General features: G+C 43.4%; 1 protein-coding gene across 1 annotated transcript in view; it reads right to left on the reverse strand.

The window, feature by feature from the left end:
- Ctnnal1 (catenin alpha like 1) overlaps positions 1–24333 on the reverse strand; it is a 56210-nt gene that overhangs the window by 26970 nt on the left and 4907 nt on the right. Inside the window, exons 2-5 of the mRNA XM_051162198.1 lie at positions 11269–11458; positions 6614–6801; positions 3027–3146; positions 872–961 (exon numbers count right to left, since the gene is read on the reverse strand). Coding sequence (XP_051018155.1) covers positions 872–961; positions 3027–3146; positions 6614–6801; positions 11269–11458 — 588 coding nt within the window. The remainder of the gene's footprint in view (positions 1–871; positions 962–3026; positions 3147–6613; positions 6802–11268; positions 11459–24333) is intronic.

Consider the following 24333-nt stretch of genomic DNA (forward strand, 5'->3'; position numbering starts at 1 on the left):
AGGAAATACTCACAGAAGCAAAGACAAGTCTCTACAAACTCTACCGATGGTACCAACTCATCCCTGAGCTGGGCCAACTGCTGCCTGGGGACACACACTCCTGGCCCATCATTTTATAAAAGCACAAATAGAAAGGAGAGGCCATGAATTCATGGAAGACGCCAATCGAGGCTTCATTCCTCATACTCCACCAGTTCTGCCTAGCCGATCCTGCCTTGCCCAGCTTTTACTAGATGGTGTGGCCTGGCCAACTGTGCCATGAACGACGGCGCCTAGTGGCTCTGTTCATGGTACTAGATCCACTGTCTTCCACTTAGCTGCTGATTCAAAGTAGGCACAGGAGCCGGGGAAGGAAGGTCAGCATTCTTGATAATAGTAACAGATTCGACTTGGTTCTAAGTTACTATTTTCATCTCTTCAAGAATGTCAAATAGGGGGCTGGAGAGATAGCTCAGTGGTTAAGAGCACTGCCTGCTCTTCCAAAGGACCCAGGTTCAATTCCCAGCACCCACATGGCAGCTCACAACTGTCTGTAACTCCAAGACCTGACACTTTCACACTAATGCACATAGATTAAAATTAAATAAAATATTAAAAAAAAAAAAAAAAAGAACATCCCTGGAGCCCCTGCCCCCAACAAACCAGAAAACAAATATTAAAAAAAAAAAAAAGAATGTCAAATAGGGCCAGGGTGGGGCTCACTGGCGAGGTATGTACTTAGCAGGAACAAGGTACTGAGTTCAGTCCTCAGCATAAGAAAAAGAATAGAATAAATGAGACAAAAACGTAAAGCTCCCACAGTCGATGCATTTGCTCGGGCTTTTCTCATTTCTCATCACTGACTAACATGAGCAGCACAGAAGGCCCTTACCTTTGAAGCTGTGAGGAGCATCATTGTGCCCTTCTCAAGCACGGCCCTCGCCACTGCCATCCTGGCCTTTTTCTTTTCATCTTTCAAATCCTAGAGATAAAATGAAATCACGGGGTAGTCTAAGATCATATAAGCAACTTGATCTTTTGAAAAAGCCTTCACTCCACAGTAATAATGGTCAAAAGGTCAGTCACAGTACTCTGAACCGTCTCTGCCGTGGTGAAAACAACAGGCACACCCCTCACCCGTGGTTCCCCTCTCTGAGGTCAGTTATCTGCAGTGCTCGTGCCTCTTACTGCCTGCCTCCCCGACAGACACCCTTTAAAGTAGAAGCCCCATGGGGCGGAGGCGAGGTTTGGGCTTCTTTATTGTTATATTCCCAATGCCCAAAAGTAAGTCATGACAATCTGCTGGGTATGAAGAAAGAAGCTAGCAGGTGGCTATTTTCAGCACACGGACCAAAGTAAGGAGAAAGAAAAAAAGAGCTAGAGAGACAGATGACAGACAGAATGTTCAAAACTAAATTTAAAGAGAGGAAAAAAAAAAAAAAAAAAAAAAAAACAAGTGCTGCCACGATCCTGGCTCCATACCAAATTTCTAACTACAAATCATAATAACAGTGAACGTTTTCCAGTTGTGTGGCCAGCAGGAAACACAGCCAAAAAGAACTACACAAGCTTTGGAATTTGAGTCCCGCCACACTTACTCAAGTGATCCAGAAAATGTTAGATGATAAACTGCCATAAAAAGATTTAGGCTAGGGCCGAGGCGTTAGTGGCGCATGCCTTTAATCCCAGCACTCGGGAGGCAGAGGCAGGTGGATTGCAGTGAGTTCGAGGCCAGCCTGGTCTACAGAGTGACTCCAGGACAGCCAAGGATACACAAAGAAACTCTGTCTGAAAAAACCTAAAAAAAAAAAAGAAAGAAAGAAAAAGAAAAATATTTAGGCTAATAAGCTTTGTAGGGGAAGAGTGGTGGGAGAAGAGACAGAGGATGATGAAAGAAAAAGAGAAAGAAATAAAACAAAAGTATTAAAGAGCAATGGTGGCAGGACAGGAAATGAGATGAGGTGCTACACAGGTGGCTTTTTAAAATTTGTATTACATTTATTTGTTTTGTGCTCAAGTGTACATATGTGAGTATGTTTGGATGTCTGTGTGTATCCCTGTATGCTCACACACATGCATGAGCATGCACATGCCATAGTATTCATGTGGAGGTCGGAGGACTTGTAGGAGTCAGTTATTTCCTCCCACCTCGTGGATTCTTTACCTGCTCAGCCATCTTGCCCGGCACCTATACACTCAGTATTACTTAGAGACAGTACTGCTCCCCAGCCTGCCATTTTCCAGGCCCATGTGCATCGCCCAACTATAGCTGCAGCCAGGCAAGCTCATGTCCAAACTGAAGGAGCAGCCTAAGGGAAGTAGCCAGAGGCATCTCAGTAGCACAGGCCAGGCCTGCTGACAAGATGGCTTCATAAACAAACATCCTAAGCAGAAAGAGCCTGTTCTTGACAAATAGTCAGAGCTCCCCAGGCTTAGGAGTGTTGGTACGAATTGGGGAACAGGTCCCAAAGAACAGACACCAAGCGGCAGCTGAAGAATGGCAAGCTTTGGGAACAGACTTAACCAAATCCATCCATTAGCAGAGTGACCTTAGGGGGAAAAAAAAATCTCTTCATTTCAGGTTTGGTTTTCTTGCGTATAAAACACTAATAGCGATATCCAATTTGTAAAGATGCTTTAAATATTAAATGCATTCATGCATATTAAATACCTAACATAATAAAGCTAGTGCAAATAGAGCATCTAGTATGGTAAGTAAACGGTTATATAGCAAATACTCTAGAATTACACACACCAGTTCTATTTCTCTGCCTGAGCGCTGTCAGAAGAGTCAAATGAACACCTGATGACAGGGAAAGCACTCGTGTTGGGTCTTCCACACAACCCGACCATCCCCAGTACAAACACAACTGTCATATATGTACAAAAAAGACTCAACCAACTATGGACCCTGGGTTACTTACAAAGGATGTAGTTAATAAAGAAGTCAATTCAAGTGATTAAAACTATCACATTCCCATCCAATTCCCATCCAAACTAAAAGGTATGAGTTTATCTGAAGACCTTTCAAAGTGATAAGTACATACATTTTGTCTGTCGCCCGTTAGATGTGCAAACTCCACCATTTCGTTTCCAAACTGGCTGAATATCTGAACAAACTCCTGAAAGCTGTTTACTTTCTCTAGCCTTTCCATGGTTGCAAGAACCTGCAAAGCAGATGGCATCTTATTGTTGGGTGACAGACAAGAAACGACAGAACCATCCAGAGTTGAACGGAGAGCGGAGGGAGACAAGGGAAACTCGAACTTCCGTGGGAAAGCTGAGAAGAGAGAAGCACACGCCAGTTGGCTCAAAGCTTACAGCTGCTGGGAGAACTAACTTGGTTTTAAGAATAAAGAGATGTGGGTTTACTTATAAATTCAAAGGAAAAAAATTAATGAATACAGATATAATCTGAATAAATTAATAAAATAAAATTTTTTAAAATTAATGAATACATAAGAATTAGGGAGTTAAAAAGCATTTGTAAGAAAAAGACAGGAGGAAAAAAAAAAAAGGGCAGACTGAGCACAGAAGCAGCTAACACTCTTGGTTTAGAGCTGCACCAGGGGCAAGGAGTTCTGAAAAGGGGAAGCAACTTGTGCTGGATAAGCTGCCTTTCTAGGGGTCTCCTAGGCAGGCCCCTGGCCTTCCCTATTAGATTAACCCTTAAAGGAGGAGGCAAGTATGTCTCTGCCTAAAGGTAGATTCTGTTTTTAGCAGAGTCTCTCAAAGTGATGGGCTGACATTAGGCCACAGTCTCTACTCCTGAACTCATGGTGATCCTCTTGCCTCAGACTCTCAAGAGCTGAGATTACAAGTCCTCCACCCCCAAGAGCAATCTTACCTTTTACTAATAGTACCTCTTAAGAGGCTCTGGGAAGGCTGTATAAATCACCTCTGAAGGCAATGCCTACAGGGACATATCTGCCTTTTACTACACCTTGTAAAGATTGCACCAACTCTCACATGAATACACTGGAGCCCAAGCTCCCAGCACGGGGATCTGGGGACACGCTCAAAGCCATGTCTAAGTACAATAATTACAGCAGTTCTGCCCATTCTTTGCCTCTTCATACTTGACTTCATGAATGAGATCTTGCTCTGGGTATTTAGAGTTTGTTATTGTTGTTGTTTGTTTGTTTGTTTGTATTTTAGCAGGCAGTCCCTAACCTAGGCTGACCTCAAACTCCCTATGGAACTGAGGATGACCTTGAACTTTTTTCATTTGAAGTATTTATTGGTATATGCGTATATATTCATGTGTGTGAACAAATGTGTGTGCACATATGCACACATTTGTGGAGGCCAGAGCTCAACTTTGAATGTATTCACTAATCACTGTCCTCTTTATTTTCTGAGGCAGGGCCCTAAACCTGAGGCTCACCTATTTGACTAGGTGAGGGATGAGGGAAGCTAAATAAATCTCCTTTCTTTATAAAGTACCTAGCCTTAGGTATTTTGTCATAGCAACTGAAAGTTTACAAAGGTAGTAATAAGAACTAAGAAGGCAGTGAAGACTCAGACATGAACTCTGGTGCCCCATATTTGACCACTTCCTCATGGTGGGGAGGCCTGGTAGCACTCAGAGAAAGAATAAACAGGCTACCAAGACGAGACTTGATAGATAGCCTATGACCATATAGTGGGGAAGGAGGTCCCCCTCAGTCATAGACCCAGGGGAGGGGAATAGGGTGAAAACAGGAGGGAGGGAGAAATGGGAGGATGCAAGTCATGGGATAACAATTGAGTTGTAATCTGAATAAATTAATTAAATAATTTAAAAAATTTAAAAAAAAAAAGGCAGTGAAGAGGAGAAAAAAATCAGAAACTGTACAGGTCATTGAACAAAAATTAGAGGAACTCCAGTTTGGAAGAAAGTGGAAGGGAGGTAACCTACAGAGTGAGGAGTGGGGTGGGGTTAGGAATTCACAGGTGGAAAACAGAATATGTCAGTTAGGAGCTGCATAGAAATAAACCAACTGCTTCAGTAGTGAGGAAGGCACAAAACAAGGACTTGTGCAGGGCACACCCTTAGAAAATGCAGTTTCCTTGACGTAAGAAATAGAGTAAATAAATGTGAAACATATTTTCTGATAGTTTTTTTTTTTTTTTTTCTAAAACAACTACTGAGTTCTGGTCAGACCAAGATAGGTTAGAAAAACACAGATATCCTGTGTTTGCTCATTTTTAATGAGTCTGTGGCCTGCTAACCTGCCCAGGCAACTCAGGAAACACAAGCAGTTCCCACAGATAAGAAAACTGCACACTGAGCACAGCCTCCATCGCGAAAAGACAGGAAAATCTCTTTCCTCTGTCATTCTCTCTGATTTCTTTTTCTCTTTAAAATTTCACCTTTAGGGGCATCGACAGGGCTAGCCTCAGATCCTACTGCTGGGCTAGCCTCAGATCCTACTGAGAGATTGCACCTCTGGCCTGGCGGATCTGCCTGCCCTCCTCCTCATGTGGGGGAGGCACTTGGTTCCCATGATGGGGGCAGAGCCCCTGGTGACAGCAGGAGAAGAGTTTAAGCCCATCTTTTAAGTTTTGCAACTCTTCAGGGATATTTAAGGGCTCTACATAGGGTAACTTGTGGATAATTATAGTTTCAGGCCTTTTTTTTTTTTTTTTTCCCAGATAGGATCTCATGTAGGCCAGGATGGTCTCAAACTTTTATATAACTGAGGTTGGCCTTGACCTCCTGATCACCCTGCCTCCACTTAAGTGCTGTGCTTGCAGGTGTGTCGCACCACAGTCCAGTTTGTGTGGTGCTGAGGACTGGACCCAGGCCTTAGTGCATGTTAGGTGAGCATCCTACCAGTTTGGGCTACAGCCAGAGCCCAGATGATTTACATTTGTCTTTGGCTTTTAAGTTGTTCCTCTTGGATTTGAATAAATGTAATGAAGCATTCGGGATTGTTGCTAACCAGGTCTCTGCCACATATACAACATCAGCTTAGCTTTTCTCCCTAAATTGCGTACACTTAAGGCTTTTGGCATTAAAAGCCTTAACAAGATCTTTATTGTTGTTGTTAAATGAGAAATATTGTTTGTGTTTAAAAGATTAGGCCTGAGGATGGAGAGATGGCTCAGTGGTTAAGAGCACTGACTGCTCTTCCAGAAGACATAGGTTCAATTCCCAGAACCCACATGGCAGTTCACAACCATCTGTAACTGCAGTTTCAGGAGATCTGAAGCCCTCTCCCAGCCTCTGTGAGCACATACATGGCACACAGATTTATATGCAGGCAAACACTTATATATACATAAAAAAATTAATAGGACTAAATGTAAGTTTAGGCTCAGTAAATTGGAGATGATAGATATAGAAAATGTTCTTTTAAACTCTAGGTAATGGGTGCTATAAATAGTTAATTAACAAAGCTGGAGAGATGGCTAAGTGGTTAAGAGCACTAGTTGGTCTTCCAGAGGTCCTGAGTTCAATTCCCAGCAACCACATGGTGGATCACAACCAACTGTAATGGAATCTGATGCCTTCTTCTGTCATGCAGAGGTACAGGAATACAGAACACCCACATACGTAAATAAATACATCTTTTTAAAAAATAGTAAATTAACAAGCATTGCCAAATGATCTGGATTTCACCTCAACAAGCATCGCCACAGTGAGTACCTTGTTTCTTGAGGTCACAATCTGTTTGATGACTACTCGGTCGGCCAGCAGCAACACCTTTGTCACTGAGGAGAGCAGCAGCCTGGCGGCCTGCACAACTCCTGTTTTGTCTGTCAAAATTGTGATCTGGCCATCCGATTCCAGCTGATTCAACTTGGTCCCATCTGTGAGTGCTGCAATTGTTTCTCCTAACGAGAAAGAGGAAAGAGCATGTTGGGAATAAAGTACTTATAAACAAAAAGGCTGACCTTCGGGAACTTCAGGAACAATTACTATTAAAACTGTACAAATATTTGCTCTCCTAAGCGATGAAGCCACACTCTGTGTGATGGTGTGAGTGAGAGTCCCCCACAGTCTCAGGCACTTGAACATCTGTTCCCCAGTGGTTGATGACACTGGTTTAAAGGTGTGGCCTTGTTGGAGGAAGTGTGTCACTGTAGGCAGTCTTTGAGGCTTCCATCACTACTGGCTCACTCTGGTTCCTGCTTGCGGTTCCCAGCCCCTGCCACCACGCTTTTACTCCACCACCAGGGGCAAGGTCTAACCTCTACTCTTTCTTCTATATCACAGCAGTAGAAAGTAGTTAATGCAATGAGATATCCCCTAAAACTCCTTACTGTTACAGTTAACAAGATTAAGATTTTTAAAATAATTTTGTTTAAGATAAATTCTAGAGTCCTAAAAATATGTATGTCTGATGACTGAGTTTCTCACAAAAGGTCTATTGGGTTTTTTTTTTTTTTTTGGTTTTTCGAGACAGGATTTCTCTGTGTAGACTTGACTATCCTGGACTTGTTTTGTAGACCAGGCTGGCCTTGAACTCACAGCGATCTGCCTGCCTCTGCCTCCCAAGTGCTGGGATTAAAGGCATGCACCACCACCACCTAGCTTAGTATAAAAATCTTAAGTCAAAAGTATTAGAATCTTTTCAGCCAAAGCACAGGATACAAAACAGTCAATATTTAGAACAGCCAGTTGCTGGGAACACATAGAACAGACAAACAGAGAACAGAAAAAACAAGAAAGTAATGTAGGAGACAGTGAAAAAAAAATATAAAATTAGTGATAAGGAAAAAGAAAAATATTTCAAAAATTATAAACAAAATCATTTAAAGAGAGTCAGACTCAGGGAAAAAAGACCCAGGACAAAAATGACAAAGTTAGCTTCAGACAGCAGAAATTTAAAATGAAACAGGTGGATACACACAAAACACAGGCTGCTAAATACAAACAACTAATTGATTCTTTACCAATAAATCAATATTTACAGTAGCCAGACTCCAAGATGGCTCCCCGAGAGCCCCGCCTGCTGGTACCCACATCTGCCAGCTGTCCTCTCCCGCCTTGCCCCAAGGTTGGGAGGCAGAAGAGGAGGCATGCCACTTTTGAAATTAAGCAATCGAATCCTGTCAGGCCCAGCCAGTGAGATGGCTATGGGCAAAAGCACCTGTCATGCAAGCCTGATGCCCTGACTTTAGTCTCTAGAACCGTGATAAAGGGAACTGACTCCCAAGAGTTGTCCTCTGACCTCCACACATGAACACACACACACACACACACACACACACACACACACACACACACACAATTTTAAAGACTATTATTTTGTTTTTTCTCTCTCTCTGAGGGAAACCAAGTACCAGGTCACAGGCAGCCCTACTACAAAGAGATCCACATGGTGACAATCAACCAAGAAAAGGAGGTCTGCCAGTGCCATTGGGAGCTTGCAAAATACACCCTGCAACACAGTAAAGGCTGCAGATAACTAAGGCCCAACCTTCTCCCAACATCATAAGATGTGCTGATCCAGTCACCCAGAGAAGCCACTTCCTCACAACTCCTGCTTGAGGCTCTATGCTCCATGGAGGTTAACTTGCTGCACAGCAATGGAAATTTTTGTGTCCCTGAGTTTTTGACGGCAAAATCTGCAGAGGACAAACACACTCAGAACTAACCCTTATTGTGGTGGAAAGGGCAGAGGAAATGGCTGACTTTGTGTTTTAGCAGCAAGAGCTAAAAGAAAAGACGTTTCCTTTGTTCCTCTGGAAAATGTCCATTTTCCCTCTCATCGCAGCCACCAAAGGGACTGATAAGAACCTGTGCATACAGCATTGCTTCACAACATCCTTTTTTCCTGACTGAATCTTGGGCACTCAGGAAGTGGGCAGTAACTCCTGGTCCATTGCAGACCAGGGTAAGCATCTCCTTCCCATAACAGCTCTTCCAAGTGTCCACTGCTAAGTTTCTTTAAAAAGGCACACACTTGTAGGCTCGTGATTGTCATTTCTAAGTCACTATAAGCAATGAGTTACTACAGTCCCTTAGAGGGACAACTCCAAGACACTTTAACGAATATATTTAGTGGGATGCTATTATAAAATATAAATCGGGCTGGAGAGATGGCTTAGAGGTTAAGAGCACTGACTACTCTTCCAGAGGTCCTCAGTTCAATTCCCAGCAACCACATGGTGGCTCACAACCATCTATAGTGTGATGTGATGTCTCTTCTGGCCTGCAGGTGCACATGCAGGCAGAGCACTGGATACATAATAATAAATAAATAAGTATAAATCGTAGAGGGTAGTCAAGTACAAAGCGAAAACAATGCAGAAACTCAACAGAGAGAAGGAATAAAATGCAACAATTACGACATGAAAATTTGTTGAACACTTATTCACGCCAAATGCACACACACATCAGACAGCAGTGCCTCCATGAATAAGAACATGGAGGCTTGTCAAGGGTCTCTGCCTGATGGAGGAGCTGGGACTGGAATCTAAGCAATTAACCCTGCCACTCCGGGTCTTGACCATGACTTCCTACTCTTCCCCTGGAGTGCACAAAGCACGCAAACTTCCCAGGAGAAAATGGCCGTGAAGAGCTGACAGAGCAGAGTGCCATCCGGAGTGCCTCACAGCACGTCCACAGTCTTCAGTCTGTCTGGAGGGTGAAGCGTCCCTATTATGCAACATCAGGAGGCTCACAGTTCAGGGCTGGGGGGTTCTCATGGGCTGAGAGGGTACTTCAGTCAGCGTAGAAGAGAGGGCATGTGAGACTCGTGCCACTAGAGGGGACCTGGCTGTTCCTTGGCTAGGGCGGTCAGCTCATCTCTGCTTGTTTTGCCCCTACACTGAGCACAGGGTGACAAAGCTAAGGGCGCATAGGAAGGACCCCATGCCGCTCTTTCCCTCTAAAGCCCACCCCAGCCCCTTTTGCTTTCAGCAAGGGCTGTTATCACAAACACCCGGAGAACGAATTCTGCTCTCTCTGCGTTGTCCACCGTATTCTGTGACATGATGTCTAAGTGCCCACAGCAATAATGTGGTGCCAGGAAAGTAGGACTCTCCTCTTACAAACTGGTTTGTTTCCTCTCACCAAACAATGAGGATTATATAACCCTTTGTTTCTCACACTTTTGTCTTGCTTTCCAGGAAGTTCAAAGATAAATTTCATGCTCAATTAAATATTCCTCTTTGCCAAAGATTCTGGCTTACTTTTCCTCTGATTTTAATAGATTCACTTAACATGCCTTTTATTATAACCCATCTCAAAATCCTTTTTTATAATGGAAAAAAAAATCCATAAACTACTAATAAGGTAAGGCCATAGCCTCTGCTTCCCATGTAAAGCTGTTCTAAACCAACAAATGGCTAGACGCCCAAGAGTCAAGCCAGAGTCCTCCCTTTCCTGTAGTTAACAATCTCCTTCTATCTGTCCAGCCACATCACCAAGCATGCTGTGCATTCTTCCTGTCCCTGTAACCCTATGGCATTGTCTCTTATGTACGTTGCCCATCTCGGTGGCTAACGTCAGCGCGCATGCTACTATTCTAACCAGTGAATGGATCCTATGTTTCAGGCTTAGGACCGAAGCCAAGAGAAGCCCAGTATTCCTAAAGCCAGCCAAGGCCATTAATGTTCTAGGATATCTTATTTTGAGACAGGATTTCTCTGTTTAGCTCTGGCTACCCTGGAACTCTCGCACTGTAGGGCAGGCTGGCCTTGAATTCATAGAGTGCTGGGATGAAAGACATGCATCACCACCTCCCAGCTGGATATGCTAACTCACAGCAAAGCCTTCGGTCAGGGATGGAGCTTGCTGGTAGCTTGCACTGTAGAAAACAAATTGGTTCTTAATTTTTTCCTGGGTGTAGTGGTAGACACCTGTAATCCTAGCACTTGGGATCCAGAGGCAGGAGGATCGCTACAAGTTAAAGAAAGGACAACCTGGTTTACACAGTGAGTTCCAGAACAACCAAGCTACGTGGGGATATCATCTCAAAATAAATAAGTAATAAAAATATTTGCCACAATATCCTGAACAATGAAACTGGTATAAATAGTCTTTAAAATAAATATTCACAGCTGGCCATGATGACGCACACCCATAACGCCAGTCCATGGGAGACTGGGGCAGGAGGTCTTCCACTACATTTGAGGGCAGCCTGGGCTACAAACTGAGACGTGCCTCAAGAAGGAAACAAGAGCCAGGCATGGTAGCACATGGCTTGGAAGAAACACAGGTGGGTGAATCTCTATGAGTTCAAAGTCAGCCTGGCCTACATAGAAAGTTCCAGGTCAACAAGGGTTACATAACAAGAGTTACCTTGTCTCCTAAAAAACAAACAAACAAACAGAAGATAAGCACTCACGTACCTGCTTGCTTAGCTTCAATGCAGGCAACATTAATTTCTTCTTTCAAATCCCAGTTTTCATTGGCTATAGCTTCTCCTACTTTAACGAATCTTCCAACTGCCAAGTTGACAGCTTGTCCCACACGCTGAATTGCTTGCAAAGTTTTATCAGACTTTTTGATATTATCTTTATGGTTAATAAGTGTGGTAATCTAAAAAAAAAAAAAGAAGAAGAAGAAGAAGAAGAAGAACCAACTTTTATCTCAATACTTAAAAAAAAAAAAAAAAAAGTTTCACAAAGGCCAAGAAAATTAAACCAAGTATATCAGACCAACACAAAAGACTAAATCAATAGCTTTAGACACTGCAGCCTAGGAGCCAGGCAGCAAAGCGACTTGCATCATTTCTCAGGACAATGCTTCTATTAATTGTGATCGCAAGTTCACCTGAGGACATACAGTTCCAGATGCTCTCCAGATCTCCCAACAAATCTTAAAGACGTGAGAACAGAACAGAGCAAAACACAGGTTCACAGCACTCCTAGTTCCCTCAGTTTCCCCCCAAGATGCTTTGAGTAGAGACACCTGTCACTGCATCCCATCGCACTGCTCACAGAGTGAATGGGGGATACGAAAGGGCACTTGTGACCTGGAGGTATAGCTTAGGGGCAGAGCACATGCCTAGCACCTGGGAGGCCCTTGGTTCGATCCACAGCACTGTAAAATGACACTTGAGCCACTCACACGTGTTTACTTGAACTCAGTAGCACTTTTAGAATGACCAGTGTGATCGGCTCTTTCAAGCCAGTTTTGTTATAGCAGCAGCCCCAAAGTACGTGAAATACCAAGAGTCTCATTGTTTGCTTTTAAACTTGGAAATAAAGTGTGAAGGATGGCATGTATAGATCATTAAAGCAAATAAAAATCTTTAAAATATCTTAGAAAACTAATACATGTACAATACTCACATGCAACGTATATATTTTTAAATGTTGGATAAAGCCAAGCAGTGGTGGCGCATGCCTTTAATCCCAGCACTTGAGAGGCAGAGGCAGAGGCAGGTGGATCTCTGTGTGTTCGAGGCCAGCCTGGTCTACAGAGCCAGTGCCAGGCCAGCCAGGGCTACACAGGTAGATAACAACTGGTAAATGCATACTGAGTTTCATTTGAAATAATTGATACAAGATGATAACAAAGACCTAAACAAAATACTGGCGAGATGGCTCAGTAGTTAGAGCGCTCCTCTTTCAGAGGACTGGGGGTCAATTTCCAACACCCACACGGCAGCTCACAATTGTCTGTAACTTCAGTCCCAGGGGATCCAACACCCTCTTCTGGCATTTGTGAGTACCAAATACACAAATGGTGTACAAACATACAAGAAAATATCCATACACGTAAAAAAATTAAATTTAAAAAAATACCCAAAACAGAATATAAGAGAAAAATATTCTGTACCAAGCACTTTTTAAATTAAGGTATTAAGAGCTTAAAGTTAACCAAAATGTCTTAATTGAATCTTAGAATTGCCATCAGCATTAAGGATGAGCTAAGTGACACAGAGGAGACATACTGAATGTCCTAAGTTTCAGCTGTGTTTGTGTATGTGCCTATGTGTTCATATGTGCACACATGTATGTTGAGGCCAGAGGCTGGTTCTGGCTATCTTCCTCAGCAACCCTCCACCTTATTTTTTAAGACAGGGTATCTCAGTGAACCCAGCACAGTCTTCAACTAGACCAGCTGGCCAATGAGCTCCAGGGACGCTGCATCTCCACCCTCTTCCATAGCCCTGAGACTGGGGATGTGTGTCACTATATACAGTGTTTAAGTGGGGCTGGGATGCAAACCCAGGGCCTTATGCTGGTGGAGCAAGCATGTCACCCACAGAGCTCGCTCTCTCTCTCTCTCTCTCTCTCTCTCTCTCTCTCTCTCTCTCTCTCTCTCTCTCTCTCTCTCTCTCCCTCTCTCCTCTCTCCTCCTCTCCCCTCCTCTCGCTCTCCTTCGCCTCTCTCCTCTCGCTCACCCTGCCACTGTTTACATCTGCAATATCATTTTCAAACAAATGTTTAATATCGATTTCATGCCAAGTCATCAGGATGCCGGGTGGTTTGGATGAGAGTGCTTTACATAGCCCCAGTTGGGGATCTAATTGGAAGGGTAAGGAGGTGTGGCCTTACCAGAAGAGGTATTCTGGGAGTGGGCGTTGAGGTTTCAGAAACTTCTGGAAGGCCCATCTCTTTCTGTCTGCTGGCTGCCTGTGGATCAGGATGCTTCTGATACACTAGCTCTCAACTCCCGCTGCAGTACCATGCCTGTCTGCTTCCTGCCATGGTGACCACGGACTGACCCTCTGGAACTGTAAGCCAGCCCCAGTTAACTGCTTTCTATTATAAGAGTTGTTACGGTCATGGTGTCTCTTCACAGCAATAGAACAGTAACTAAGAATGCATGAGTGATTGAGACATACAATCCCTCCTCCAGTGTCTGCAGTATAGTAGGACAGCAATTCAATCACAAAAAAATGTATTTCATTGGTAAAGTAAAATTCTTAAAAATGAGGAAACATAGTGAATGATAAAGAATAGATCTGTGCAACAGTCAAATGGAGAAACACAGTAGTAAAGAAATAATTTTAATGTATGTGCTATGCAAAATGTAACAATATGATATTGTACCCAGGAAGCCACCTGAGACTGGCTGCTCTCTCTTCTTGGAGAAGGCGGAATTGATAGTAGCAGGCTGACAACAGCAGGGAATGATGTGTTTCTAAGATCAGAAACAGGAGGGTGAGAGGCTTTGGGGATGAGCCTGTCCTATCAAGGAATGAAGGCAGGCCAGAGTGGTGAACATTGCGAACAAAGGGGCAAGTACAAACACTGCCAAGTGATGGATGGCCAGGAGCCGGCCATGTAAGGCTGAGGACTGCAGCAAAGAATTCATGTTCTGAGCCGGGCATGGTGGAGCATGTCTGCAATTGCAGGGAGGTGACGGCAGGAGGGCTGTAAACTGCAGGCCATCCGAGCTACAGAATGGCGCCCTGCTTCTGTGCGTTACTGGGAGCCACAGAAAGGCTTTTCAGTGGGAATGTGGTATAATCTCTGCGGTAATTTTGAAAGATGTTCATAAAGTCCTTCAAGGAAGAAGGAACTTTGTTTCTCTCCCAAGTATAGACTCACTTCTGATGAAAAGATGACAACGGACATCGTGGTGCATTTCTGAGTAGGTTTCAGGATACTGTGATGTTACCTCTGTGTGTGTGTGTGTGTGTCTGTCTGTCTGTCTGTCTGTCTGTCTGTCTGTCTCTGTGTGTCTGTCTATCTGTCTCTCTGTGTGTCTGTCTGTCTGTGTGTCTCTCTGTGTGTGTTGTGTGTGTGTGTGTGTCTGTCTGTCTGTCTGTCTCTGTGTGTGTCTGTCTGTCTGTGTGTCTCTCTGTGTGTGTTGTGTGTGTGTGTGTGTCTGTGTCTGTCTGTCTGTCTGTCTGTCTCTCTTTCTGAGGCTTTTCAACAGTCAAATGAACTTGGGAACAGACTCCCCAAGCCAATTCGAGCCTTTGAACCTCCATAGACCAAACACCTTTATTTCAATATGGTAATAGGCTTTGGTTCAGAAGCAACATGTAAACTAAGCTACTTAAAAATTCTTTTTTTCTTCTCTTTTCTCTCTCTTTTTTTTTTTTTTTTTTTTTTTTTTTTTTTGTTGTTGTTGTTAAGATTTATTTATACAGTATTCTACCCACATGTGTGCCTGCACACCAGAAGAGGGCACCAGATCTCACTCTAGATGGTTATGAGCTACCAGGTGGTTGCTGGGAATTGAACTACAGTCTTTTGAAGAACAGCCAGTGCTCTTAACCTCTGAGCCATCTCTCCAGCCCTGCTTGAGAATTCTTAACTCACAGAAACTATAAAACAAATGTATGTTGATTTAAGACACTTCTTTGAGGTAATTTGTTAGGTATAAAGGCGAGATGTCCCATACTAGCTCCTGTGTCTGACACACACAAGGGCCCTAGAGTTAGGAAAGTTGAGAACCACAGCACAAGGAGAAGGAGCTTCTCTGAAGAAAGTGTGTCACTGCAGCCTTGGCTGTCCTGGACTCACTCTGTAGACCAGGCTGGCCTTGAACTCACCCCTGACTCTGCCTCCCACGTGCTGGGGTTAAAGGCGTGCGCCACCACCATCCGGCATTGTTCCTAATCCAGATTTTTGGTACCTGGATCTGGAGAGATGCTATAGTAAAACCCCAACTTTGAAACTGGGCTGCATTTTAATAGACTTTGGGGAAACTCTCTTAGTCAGAGTTTGGAGGCTAGACACTTCCAGGACTAGGCTTAGGTTAGCAGAAGGACACAGTAAGCCTCCCAGACAACAACGGAGCCAGGAGAATACAAGATACTTTTACAGCTGGTCTTACAGCAACTCACTACTTACAGATCGACAAAGCCCAGTCTCGTGCCTCCATACGACTCAGAGTCTGGTGAGCACCAGGCCCTCACGGATAGTGCTTTCCGGGTCTTCACTTGGTAGATGAAGCAGACAGGTTCCCTTAGGCTCCACCCAAAAGCATTAGTCTTTTCATAACTTAATAGCCTCCCAAAGGCCTCATTTGCTACTAGCATTACCAAGGAGATTACGTTCCAATTAAAGGCTTTTGAGAGGAAACCAACATTCAGACCATCACAAAAGTGTAAGCAAAAGCTTATTTAAAACAAAACAACAGCAAGCAGGGCGTGGTGGCGCATGCCTTTAACCCCAACACTCAGGAGGCAGAGGCAGGCAGATCTCTGTGAGTTCGAGGCCAGGCTGGTCTACAAAGTGAGTCCAGGACAGCAGGGCTACACAGCCTCGAAAAACAGAACAAAACAAAAATAACAGCAAAGGCGGGAAAGGAACCAAGGAGATGGCTCAGTGGTAAAGTGTATGAGAACTTGAGTGTGAACCCCAGAGCCCACGCAGAGCCAGGTGTGGTAATAAGGCTACCAGGACTCCCAAAACTGCCATAGGAATCCCTCGAAGATTGTGGGTCAGCTAGCCTAGCCTATACAAAGGCAAGCAATACTCAAACAAGATAAACACTGAAAACAGACATCCATCCGAGCTTATGTTCTGACCTCCACATGCACACTGTGGCACACTCACACTGTGGGACATGCATTACACCACACACACACACACACACACACACACACACACACACACACATCACCCAATACATAGTTTCTCACCTTTCTTCCTCCCTCCCCTACCCCACACACAATTTTTTGTTTTAAGAAGGTGGAGGAAAAGCTCACTAGAAACTAGAGGTGGAAAAAAAAAATCCTTATTATGTATTGGCAGAAAGTCATCCTTAGTAACAGGAAAAGTAAAATATATCCCTCAGTAATTAGGTTGTCAAGCTAAGGTGATTTGAAGGGATTTGAAGGGGCTATTGGTTGCAGTAAAATATAAGCAAACAGAGAGACATTAAATAAAATGCTGCTAAATAAAATCAAGCCAGAACTTGCTGCTTCTGAAAATTCTCAGCCAGATGGCACGCCATGATAAAATTATAAATGGTTTAATGGCAACAACCAAATCTAAGGCACAGTCAAGAAAGCCAAATCTAACAGACGCTAAGAGAATGACTGTCAAGTCTGACACTCAGCCTTGGGAGTGTAGGCATCTGTCCTCCAGCTGTCTCAGTAGGAGGCAAAAGCAGAGAAGACCTGACCTCTGTACTGACCTCTGGCTTGTCTAAAGAGTGCAGCATGTCTCAAAGGACAAAAAAGAAAATTAATTACACTAGCAGAAACAGACTTAAAGAAAGATAAAAGGACCAATATGGAGGCTGGAAAGATGGCTCAGAGGTTAACAGCACTGGCTGTTCTTCCAAAGGTCCTGAGTTCAATTTCCAACAACCACATGGTGGCTCACAACCATCTGTAATGAGATCTGGTGCCCTCTTCTGGTGTGCAGGCACACGTGCAGGCAGAACAGTGTATACAAAACAAACAAACAAATAAATAATAAATGAAGGATTTCCTACTCCCAAACTTCCACAGGCTGAGAAAACTAGCCTCAAGCAAGGGCTGCCTTTCATGATAAAGGGCGAGGCTGAGAAGGCAACGCCAAGACATAAAAGACAATTCTCTCGAGGCCAGCCTGGTCTACAAAGTGAGTCCAGGATGGCCAAGGCTACACAGAGAAACCCTGTCTCGAAAAACCAAAAAAAAAAAAAAAAAAAAAAAAAAAGAAAGACAATTCTCTGGGGATCTGAGTCCTAAATAAGGAACTGCCAACCTGGGTCCAGGTGCATTGTAGGAAGCTACAGACCAGCAGTTCTTTCTCTCCTTGTTTTTTTAGCATGAGCCTGCAAACGTCCTGCATCCTATTTTCCCTATAGCTGGCAAGAGTAACACGTAGGAAATGGCTGTCATTGAAGACCTCATCTGGACCAGATTTCCAGGTCGATCTTCTGAGGCAAGCTGATGCTTTCAGCAGAGGTTGTGTGCACGTGGAAGAAGGTAAACAAAGGACCACAGAGATCAGAGAACACAGGTCTTTGCTATTGCAAAGTTTTCACCCGCTCTCCTTAGTTACTTCCAGCAGAACAGAGCAGAGGCTGTAGCCCAGGAGATGGAGTGCACTAGGCCCTGCAGCACATGCCAGGGCTGAGACAAACAGGCCTGTGATCCCAGCACTCCAGAGGTGGAGGCAGGGGGATACCTTCTATCTCGGTGAGTGGAACAAAGCAGACGTGATAGTGTGTTGTTATTCTCCGGGGTAAAGGACAAAAGTCACTGCGCTCTCCATCTCTCGCTCTCTAATGTCTCCACAAGGCATTTGACCAGCCCCACAGGAAGGCTCCCGTCATGAAGAGCTAAGGCCGCTTGCCAACAGCTACAAAGATTCTCAGGCCTGCAGACAGCACAGGGAAGTCGTCTGGAGCCACCCAAGTAAGGCACTCTCAAATTCCTGTTCTCAGAAACTGATTTATTTTAATCCACTAAGTTTTGGAGGTATTTTGTTATGTAGAAGTAAACATAATTTCAAATGTGTGTTTTAAAGTAAATTCTTTGTCACTGAAGAGGATAAAAAGCTAATGCCTTGGATTTTTATTTATTGTTAGTGGTCGAGAAGTACATAAACTATATTTGATAGTGACCGTATAAAATCCAATGTGACTCTCCACAGCATCAGAATGGCTTTTCTAACTGTACAGAAGTTCACAGAGATGTATAGAGTTTAAGTATGGTTAATTTTCTTTTGCTTTGTGAGTTTTTGGGGTTTTTTGGTTTTTGGGGTTTTTTGGTTTTGTTTTGTTTTGTTTTGTTTTTTGGTTGGTTGGTTGGTTGGTTGGTTGGTTGGTTTGGGTTTTGTCTGCCTCTCTATGTAGCCCTGGCTAGCCTCAGAGAGCCACCTGCTTCTGTCTCCCAAATGTTAGAATCAAAGATGTGTGTCGTGGAGCCTGGCTGCAAGCTCTTTATAATAAAAAGTTTACAAAGTATTAATACATTTAAAAAATAAATAACCAAAGCCCCAGCAGTACAGGGAGATGGCCAGTCATTCTTGTTCACTCCTTGATTACAGAGGGACAGAATCTTTTCCTCTTAATAAATGCTACCTAGGAGCCCGTTAGGTAGTCACATTCGTGATGGATCCCTAGAGTCAACTGCAAGGATAATTGGGCTACGGTGCCACCAAGCTGGATGATACATATAAAAAACACCAGTGTGTGGTGGATACCTGTGAAAATTTCCAATTATAAAAAGCAGATTCTACAATTAGGCTAAAGCACTATTGTTCAGTTCCCAAACAAGTGTTTTGCTTTCACTCCAAGCATCCTCTCCCGGGCATAATTAGGTGTGGCTATCTTCCTCTTACTGGAAGCATTCTAGGGCATAGTAGGTGTGGCTACCTTCTTTCTGAAGGCATTCTAGAAAATGCTTATTCCAAATACAGTCATTGAAAACATTTAGAGGAGCTAGTCAATTCATAACAATCCATATGGATCTACTTATGTCCTAACATTTTCAAAGTTTTGGAAAGATAGCTTCAGGGCTGGAGAGATAGATGGCTGGGTGGCTAAGGGCACTTGCTGCTCTCCCAGGGTACCTGAGTTCAGTTCCCAGAACCACTATCAAGCAGTTCACAAATAATCTTTAACTCCAGCTCCAAAGGATCCCAAAGCCTCTAGCCTCCTTGGGCACTTCCACTTACAAGTGCATATCCACAAGCAGACACACACCTACACACAATTAAAACTAGTAAAAAAAAAAAAATGGGCTGGGCATGGTAGCACATGACTTTAATCCCAGCACTAGGGAGGCTGAGGCAGGTAGATTGCTGTGAGTTCAAGGCCAGCCTGGTCTACAAAGTGAGCCTAGTATAGCCAAGGCTACACAGAGAAACCCTGTCTTGAAAAACCAAAAAAAAAAAAAAAAAAAAAAAAAGTAAAAATGAACTTTAAAAAAAGAAAGAGACAGAAAGCACATGTGTTGGTTATTCCTAAAACAAAAAAGGGGGCAAATACAGGAGAACCTCACAGAATCCTACAACCCTATGAACATTCTCATTTAATTGTTTCAATCCTGTTTTATATGTACTTAACATACTTTTATAAAATTGAAACTGTATTTTAATTTCCTTATGCAAAAGATAAGATTATGACTTATTATGCAGAGTACCAGGGTGTATGTTTTGAATATATAAATTCACTTATGCTTATATCCCTAGCTTCTCTTAGTCACCTACCTACTATTATCTTCATTATATAGGTAAAAACCTAAAGTTGGAAGAGGTTAAGCGCATGCCCAGGACCACAGAGTCAACCGCTGCCACACCCTCACATCGTCATGCCTCTCTTGCCTCCTCGGATTATGCTAAGGATTGAGGAGGAAACAGTGAAAGAGCTTCCAAAGTTATAATATGTTATAATAAGACAAAAAAAAAAAAAGTTAGCTATTGCTGGGCATGGTGCTGCACGCCTTTAATCCCAGCACTCGGGAGGCAGATGCAGGTGGATCACTGAGTTCGAGGCCAGCCTGGTCTACAAAGTGAGTCCAAGACAGCCAAGGCTACACAGAGAAACCGTATCTCGAGGGGAAAAAAGTTAGCTATTATCCTTGAAAACTAGGAATAGAAAAAGTGACCACTTGTAGCTGACCTAACTGAGATGTCTACATGATGTCCTAGGAAACACAAATGAGCCAGAGGGCAAAAGAGGCACTGGGGCAGGGGGGAGGGGAGTGGGGGTGGGGGAGGGGAGAGGGCGCGATGGGAAAGAGGATCTGACATAGTGAACAACTACATTATAAAAGAAAACAAGAGCAAGGGCTTCCCTAAGGTGTCATGAAGGACAAACAATTGTACCCAGAAGTTAAGGACGTGACTCTGGCCATTATGCCTGGATTGGAGTCCTGGCCAGGATGCAGCCAGTTCCCAGCCTTTCTGTAACAGCTCTCATCTGTAAGCACGGGGCAATACTATACTCAGGCTCCCACGTGAACTAAATGAGTAAATGTTGATCACTGTACTTAGAATATTGTCAGTTACCCAAAACAAAACAAAGTGTCAGTTGCACATTTCTTTTCTGTTCCTCATGTTTTGGGATGCTCTAAATTTTCAGAACATTAATACTTCACTGACAGGGACTTTCTTTAACTACTTCGTGGAGAGGAAGGAAGCAAGTAAACTAGAAAGCTGGGAGGGAAAAAAATACTAAGTCCAATTCTCTAGGACCCGAAGAATAATCTAAAAGCCAGTCTGAAGGGTGATATCTGAAAGAGTAACTAAAGATTATGTGCTCCCCACCCCACCTCCCACCCCCACCAAAAAAAAAAAAGCCAGTCTGAGATGGAGACATTCCTGATTGAATTTAACTCATCTGAATTGAGAATGTGAAATCGGCTAAGTGGCCGCACGGAACATGGAAGTGAACTTTACCTTTCAAGGTCAGACTTTCACTGCTTTACAGCCTCACTCTATCACTTCACTTTTCCTTTATCTTTGCTATCAAAAGCACACTTAAATCCACTGCGCCCATCAGCACGGAGGAGGAGAGAACGCCACTTTATCTATTTCCTTCTCCCACCGACACTGAGACAAAGGTTCTGAAACGCTCCCCAGGAAGAATGGGGTAAAGCTACCATAGAAATGAAAAAGGTCCTGACAGGACGAGGGGGTCCTGACAGGAGGACTGGAGGAAAGCGCGCACAGGAAAAGCCTGAGGGCAGAATGACGTTCCGCACCAGGGTGGAGGCATCCCTTTTTCCTCCTTTGGATAACAACGCTCTGGGAGTGAGGGTGGTGACAGGAAAAATGAAATGATTTTTTAAAGATGTGGGAGTAGTTCTACAGAAAACATGCCTGGGTCTTTCCCTGGAGCTTTTAAAAAAAAAAAAAAAAAAAAAAAGTTTCCACTATCTGTAATGAGATCTGGTGGGCAGGCGCACATGCAGGCAAAATACTGTATAAATAATAATAATAATAATTAAAAGAAAGGTTTCGATTATAAAGAGCTGGGTGTGGTTGTGCACGCCTTTAATTCCAGCACTCAGGAGGCAAGGGCCAGCCTGGTCTACAAAAGCCAGTACAGGACAGCCAGGGCTACACAGAGAAACTCTGTCTTAAAAACCAAAACAAAGAAAGAAAAAGTTTAGATTATAAAATATGCACCAACAGAACCCACTGTGGTGGTACCCACCTAAACTCCTGGACTTGGGAGGTGGAGGCAGGAGGGTGAAGAGTTTGGGTCCAGCCTGGGCTATAAAGATATCTTGTTTTAAAACACTATGAGTCGGGGATGTAGCTCAGCAGTCTAGTGCTTACTTAGTGCTTGATAAGACTTTGAGTTTGATCCACAATGGGCAAAAAGAGGTCTAGAATCACAGCTGTGGCTCAGTCATTTCATCCATACATAGACTCTCAGGGGCCAAAGAACTGCACAATTTACTTAAACATCCTGTTAGGAAATTTGGGTAGTGTTTAGTTTGCCATCACAAATAAAAATGGTATTTTTTACTGGTATTCTAGCTCTCAAATTACGTAAGGGTTTCTCTGCAGTACAGACAGGAGTTGAATTGCTAGGCCATTGATAGTATCAACCTTTTTCTTAGACAGGGTCCAATTATGTCACCCAGGATGGCCTGTAATTTAATAATTCTCTTGCCTCAGTCTCAAGTGTGCTGGGACTATAGCCATGTGCCATTATGCCCATCCTCTAAGTTTTCTTTGTCTGAGACTGGGTCTTTGCTTCGTAGCCATGGTGATATGGAACTTGCTATGTAGACCAGGCTGACCTCCAAGTCTCAGTGAAGTGCCTACCTCCAGCTCCCAAATGCTAGCACCACCACATTTGGACTTTGGTAGAGAAAATCTACACATCTTGCTTTGCTTCTTGCTGTTCTTGGTTCTTTGGTTATTTCATATAAATTTTTTAGATTTACTTTAGTCAAATCTTATCCCAAACTCTGTTGAAATTTTCATTGGAATTGCATTAAATCAATAGGAAAAGTTGTGTCTAGGCATGAACACAGTAATTTTTAAAATTATTTATACAGTTTTCTGCCTGCATGTAAGCCTGCAGGCCAAATAGAGGGACCAGATTTCATTATAGATGCTTGTGAGCCACCATGTGGTTGCTGGGAATTGAACGCAGGACCTTTGGAAGCCAGCCAATGCTCTTAATCACTGAGCCATCTCTCCAGACCCTGAACACAATATTTTTCTGTCAGTCACCCAGATCTACTTTGGCTTTCAATAAAATTTTCTCCATAGCCCGATATCTCTCTTTGCTATGTATATACAAATCTTTCTAATACCCTTATATTTTACTGTTTTACTATAATTGGTGTTTGGAGGAGGGTCTCATGCACTGTGTTTTCAGATGCTGATTTCAGTGCTAGGAGATCTGGTTGCCACCCAGCCACTGGCATTGTTATGAGCATTGAACCATTTCCTCTACCCATGTGATATAAGAAATGTTCTCCAATTATCCCTGATTGGCTAAATAAAGTTGCCTACAAACCTGGGCAGGGCAGAAATGAGATAGGTGTAGCTAAAATTCCAGGGATTGAAGGACACAGAGGGTCACAGTAGGAGAGACAAATAGAGGAGAGAGAAGGAAACAGAGTCACCATGGGATAGGAAAAGAAACCCGTAGCCAGGGGTTATCCCTGAGGTTCAGTGTGGAGAGAAGCAGCCCGGATGGAAAGCATACGCAAGTATTTATGGAATTAAGGAGGGGAAGGAACTCAGCTAGAAATTAATAGAGCAATTGGCATGGGTGTGGGGATGGGAGGTAAAGGCAGTTTAGGGGTTAGTATCTGCCCAGCCCCAGGTAAAAGAAGACTTCTAAAATCTATCAGGTATCTGTGTCTTATAGGCTTCTAATAATAAACATTATTAGGCATTTTTATTCACTACCAGATTTGGCGCCCACAGTGGGGCGCCAAACAGTTACAGTTATTTTTTTAAAACTGTGTTATTTCCTCAGTTAAGTTCTTCTCTTAACTCAGCTATCACACAAATAATTGAGACTCTTTTATGTATGTCTAATAATAAGCTTTGTGACACAATAACTGAGCAGTTATTGTTCCTGTCTTACTCCTCTAAACTAAACTGGCTTCCTCCCAGAGTACATTCCAGAGATACTTGGACTTTGTAGCTTCCCCTGACCCAGCTGAATCTTCCTCCTCTCTCCTGATATCTCCTGGACCTCTCTTGTGGTGGCTGAATCCCCTACTTCTCCTCCTGCCCTGGCTGGCAGGAAGTCAGCCCTACTCTTTGCCCTACTCACTAATTGGCTGTAAGCTGTTTTATTGGCATATCAGGAGACAATTGGGGAGCAGTGTTTACATAACATTGAGACAGGAGGTTCTCAGAACAAGAACTGCAACCAGATATGGGGGGAAGGGGGTTACAGAAATCAGCATTTGAAGTACAAAATAACCTTATGCCTACCAATTGTGTTTTGTTGTTGTTGTTGTTGTGGGCTTTTTGTTTCGTTTTGGTTTAGTTTGGTTTTTCAAGACAGGGTTTCTCTGTATAGCCTTGGCTGTCCTAAACTCACTTTGTAGACCAGGCTGGCCTCGAACTCACATCGAT

The sequence above is a fragment of the Acomys russatus genome, chromosome 2 (genome assembly GCF_903995435.1).
Source record: "Acomys russatus chromosome 2, mAcoRus1.1, whole genome shotgun sequence".
Taxonomy (NCBI): Eukaryota; Metazoa; Chordata; class Mammalia; order Rodentia; family Muridae; genus Acomys; species Acomys russatus.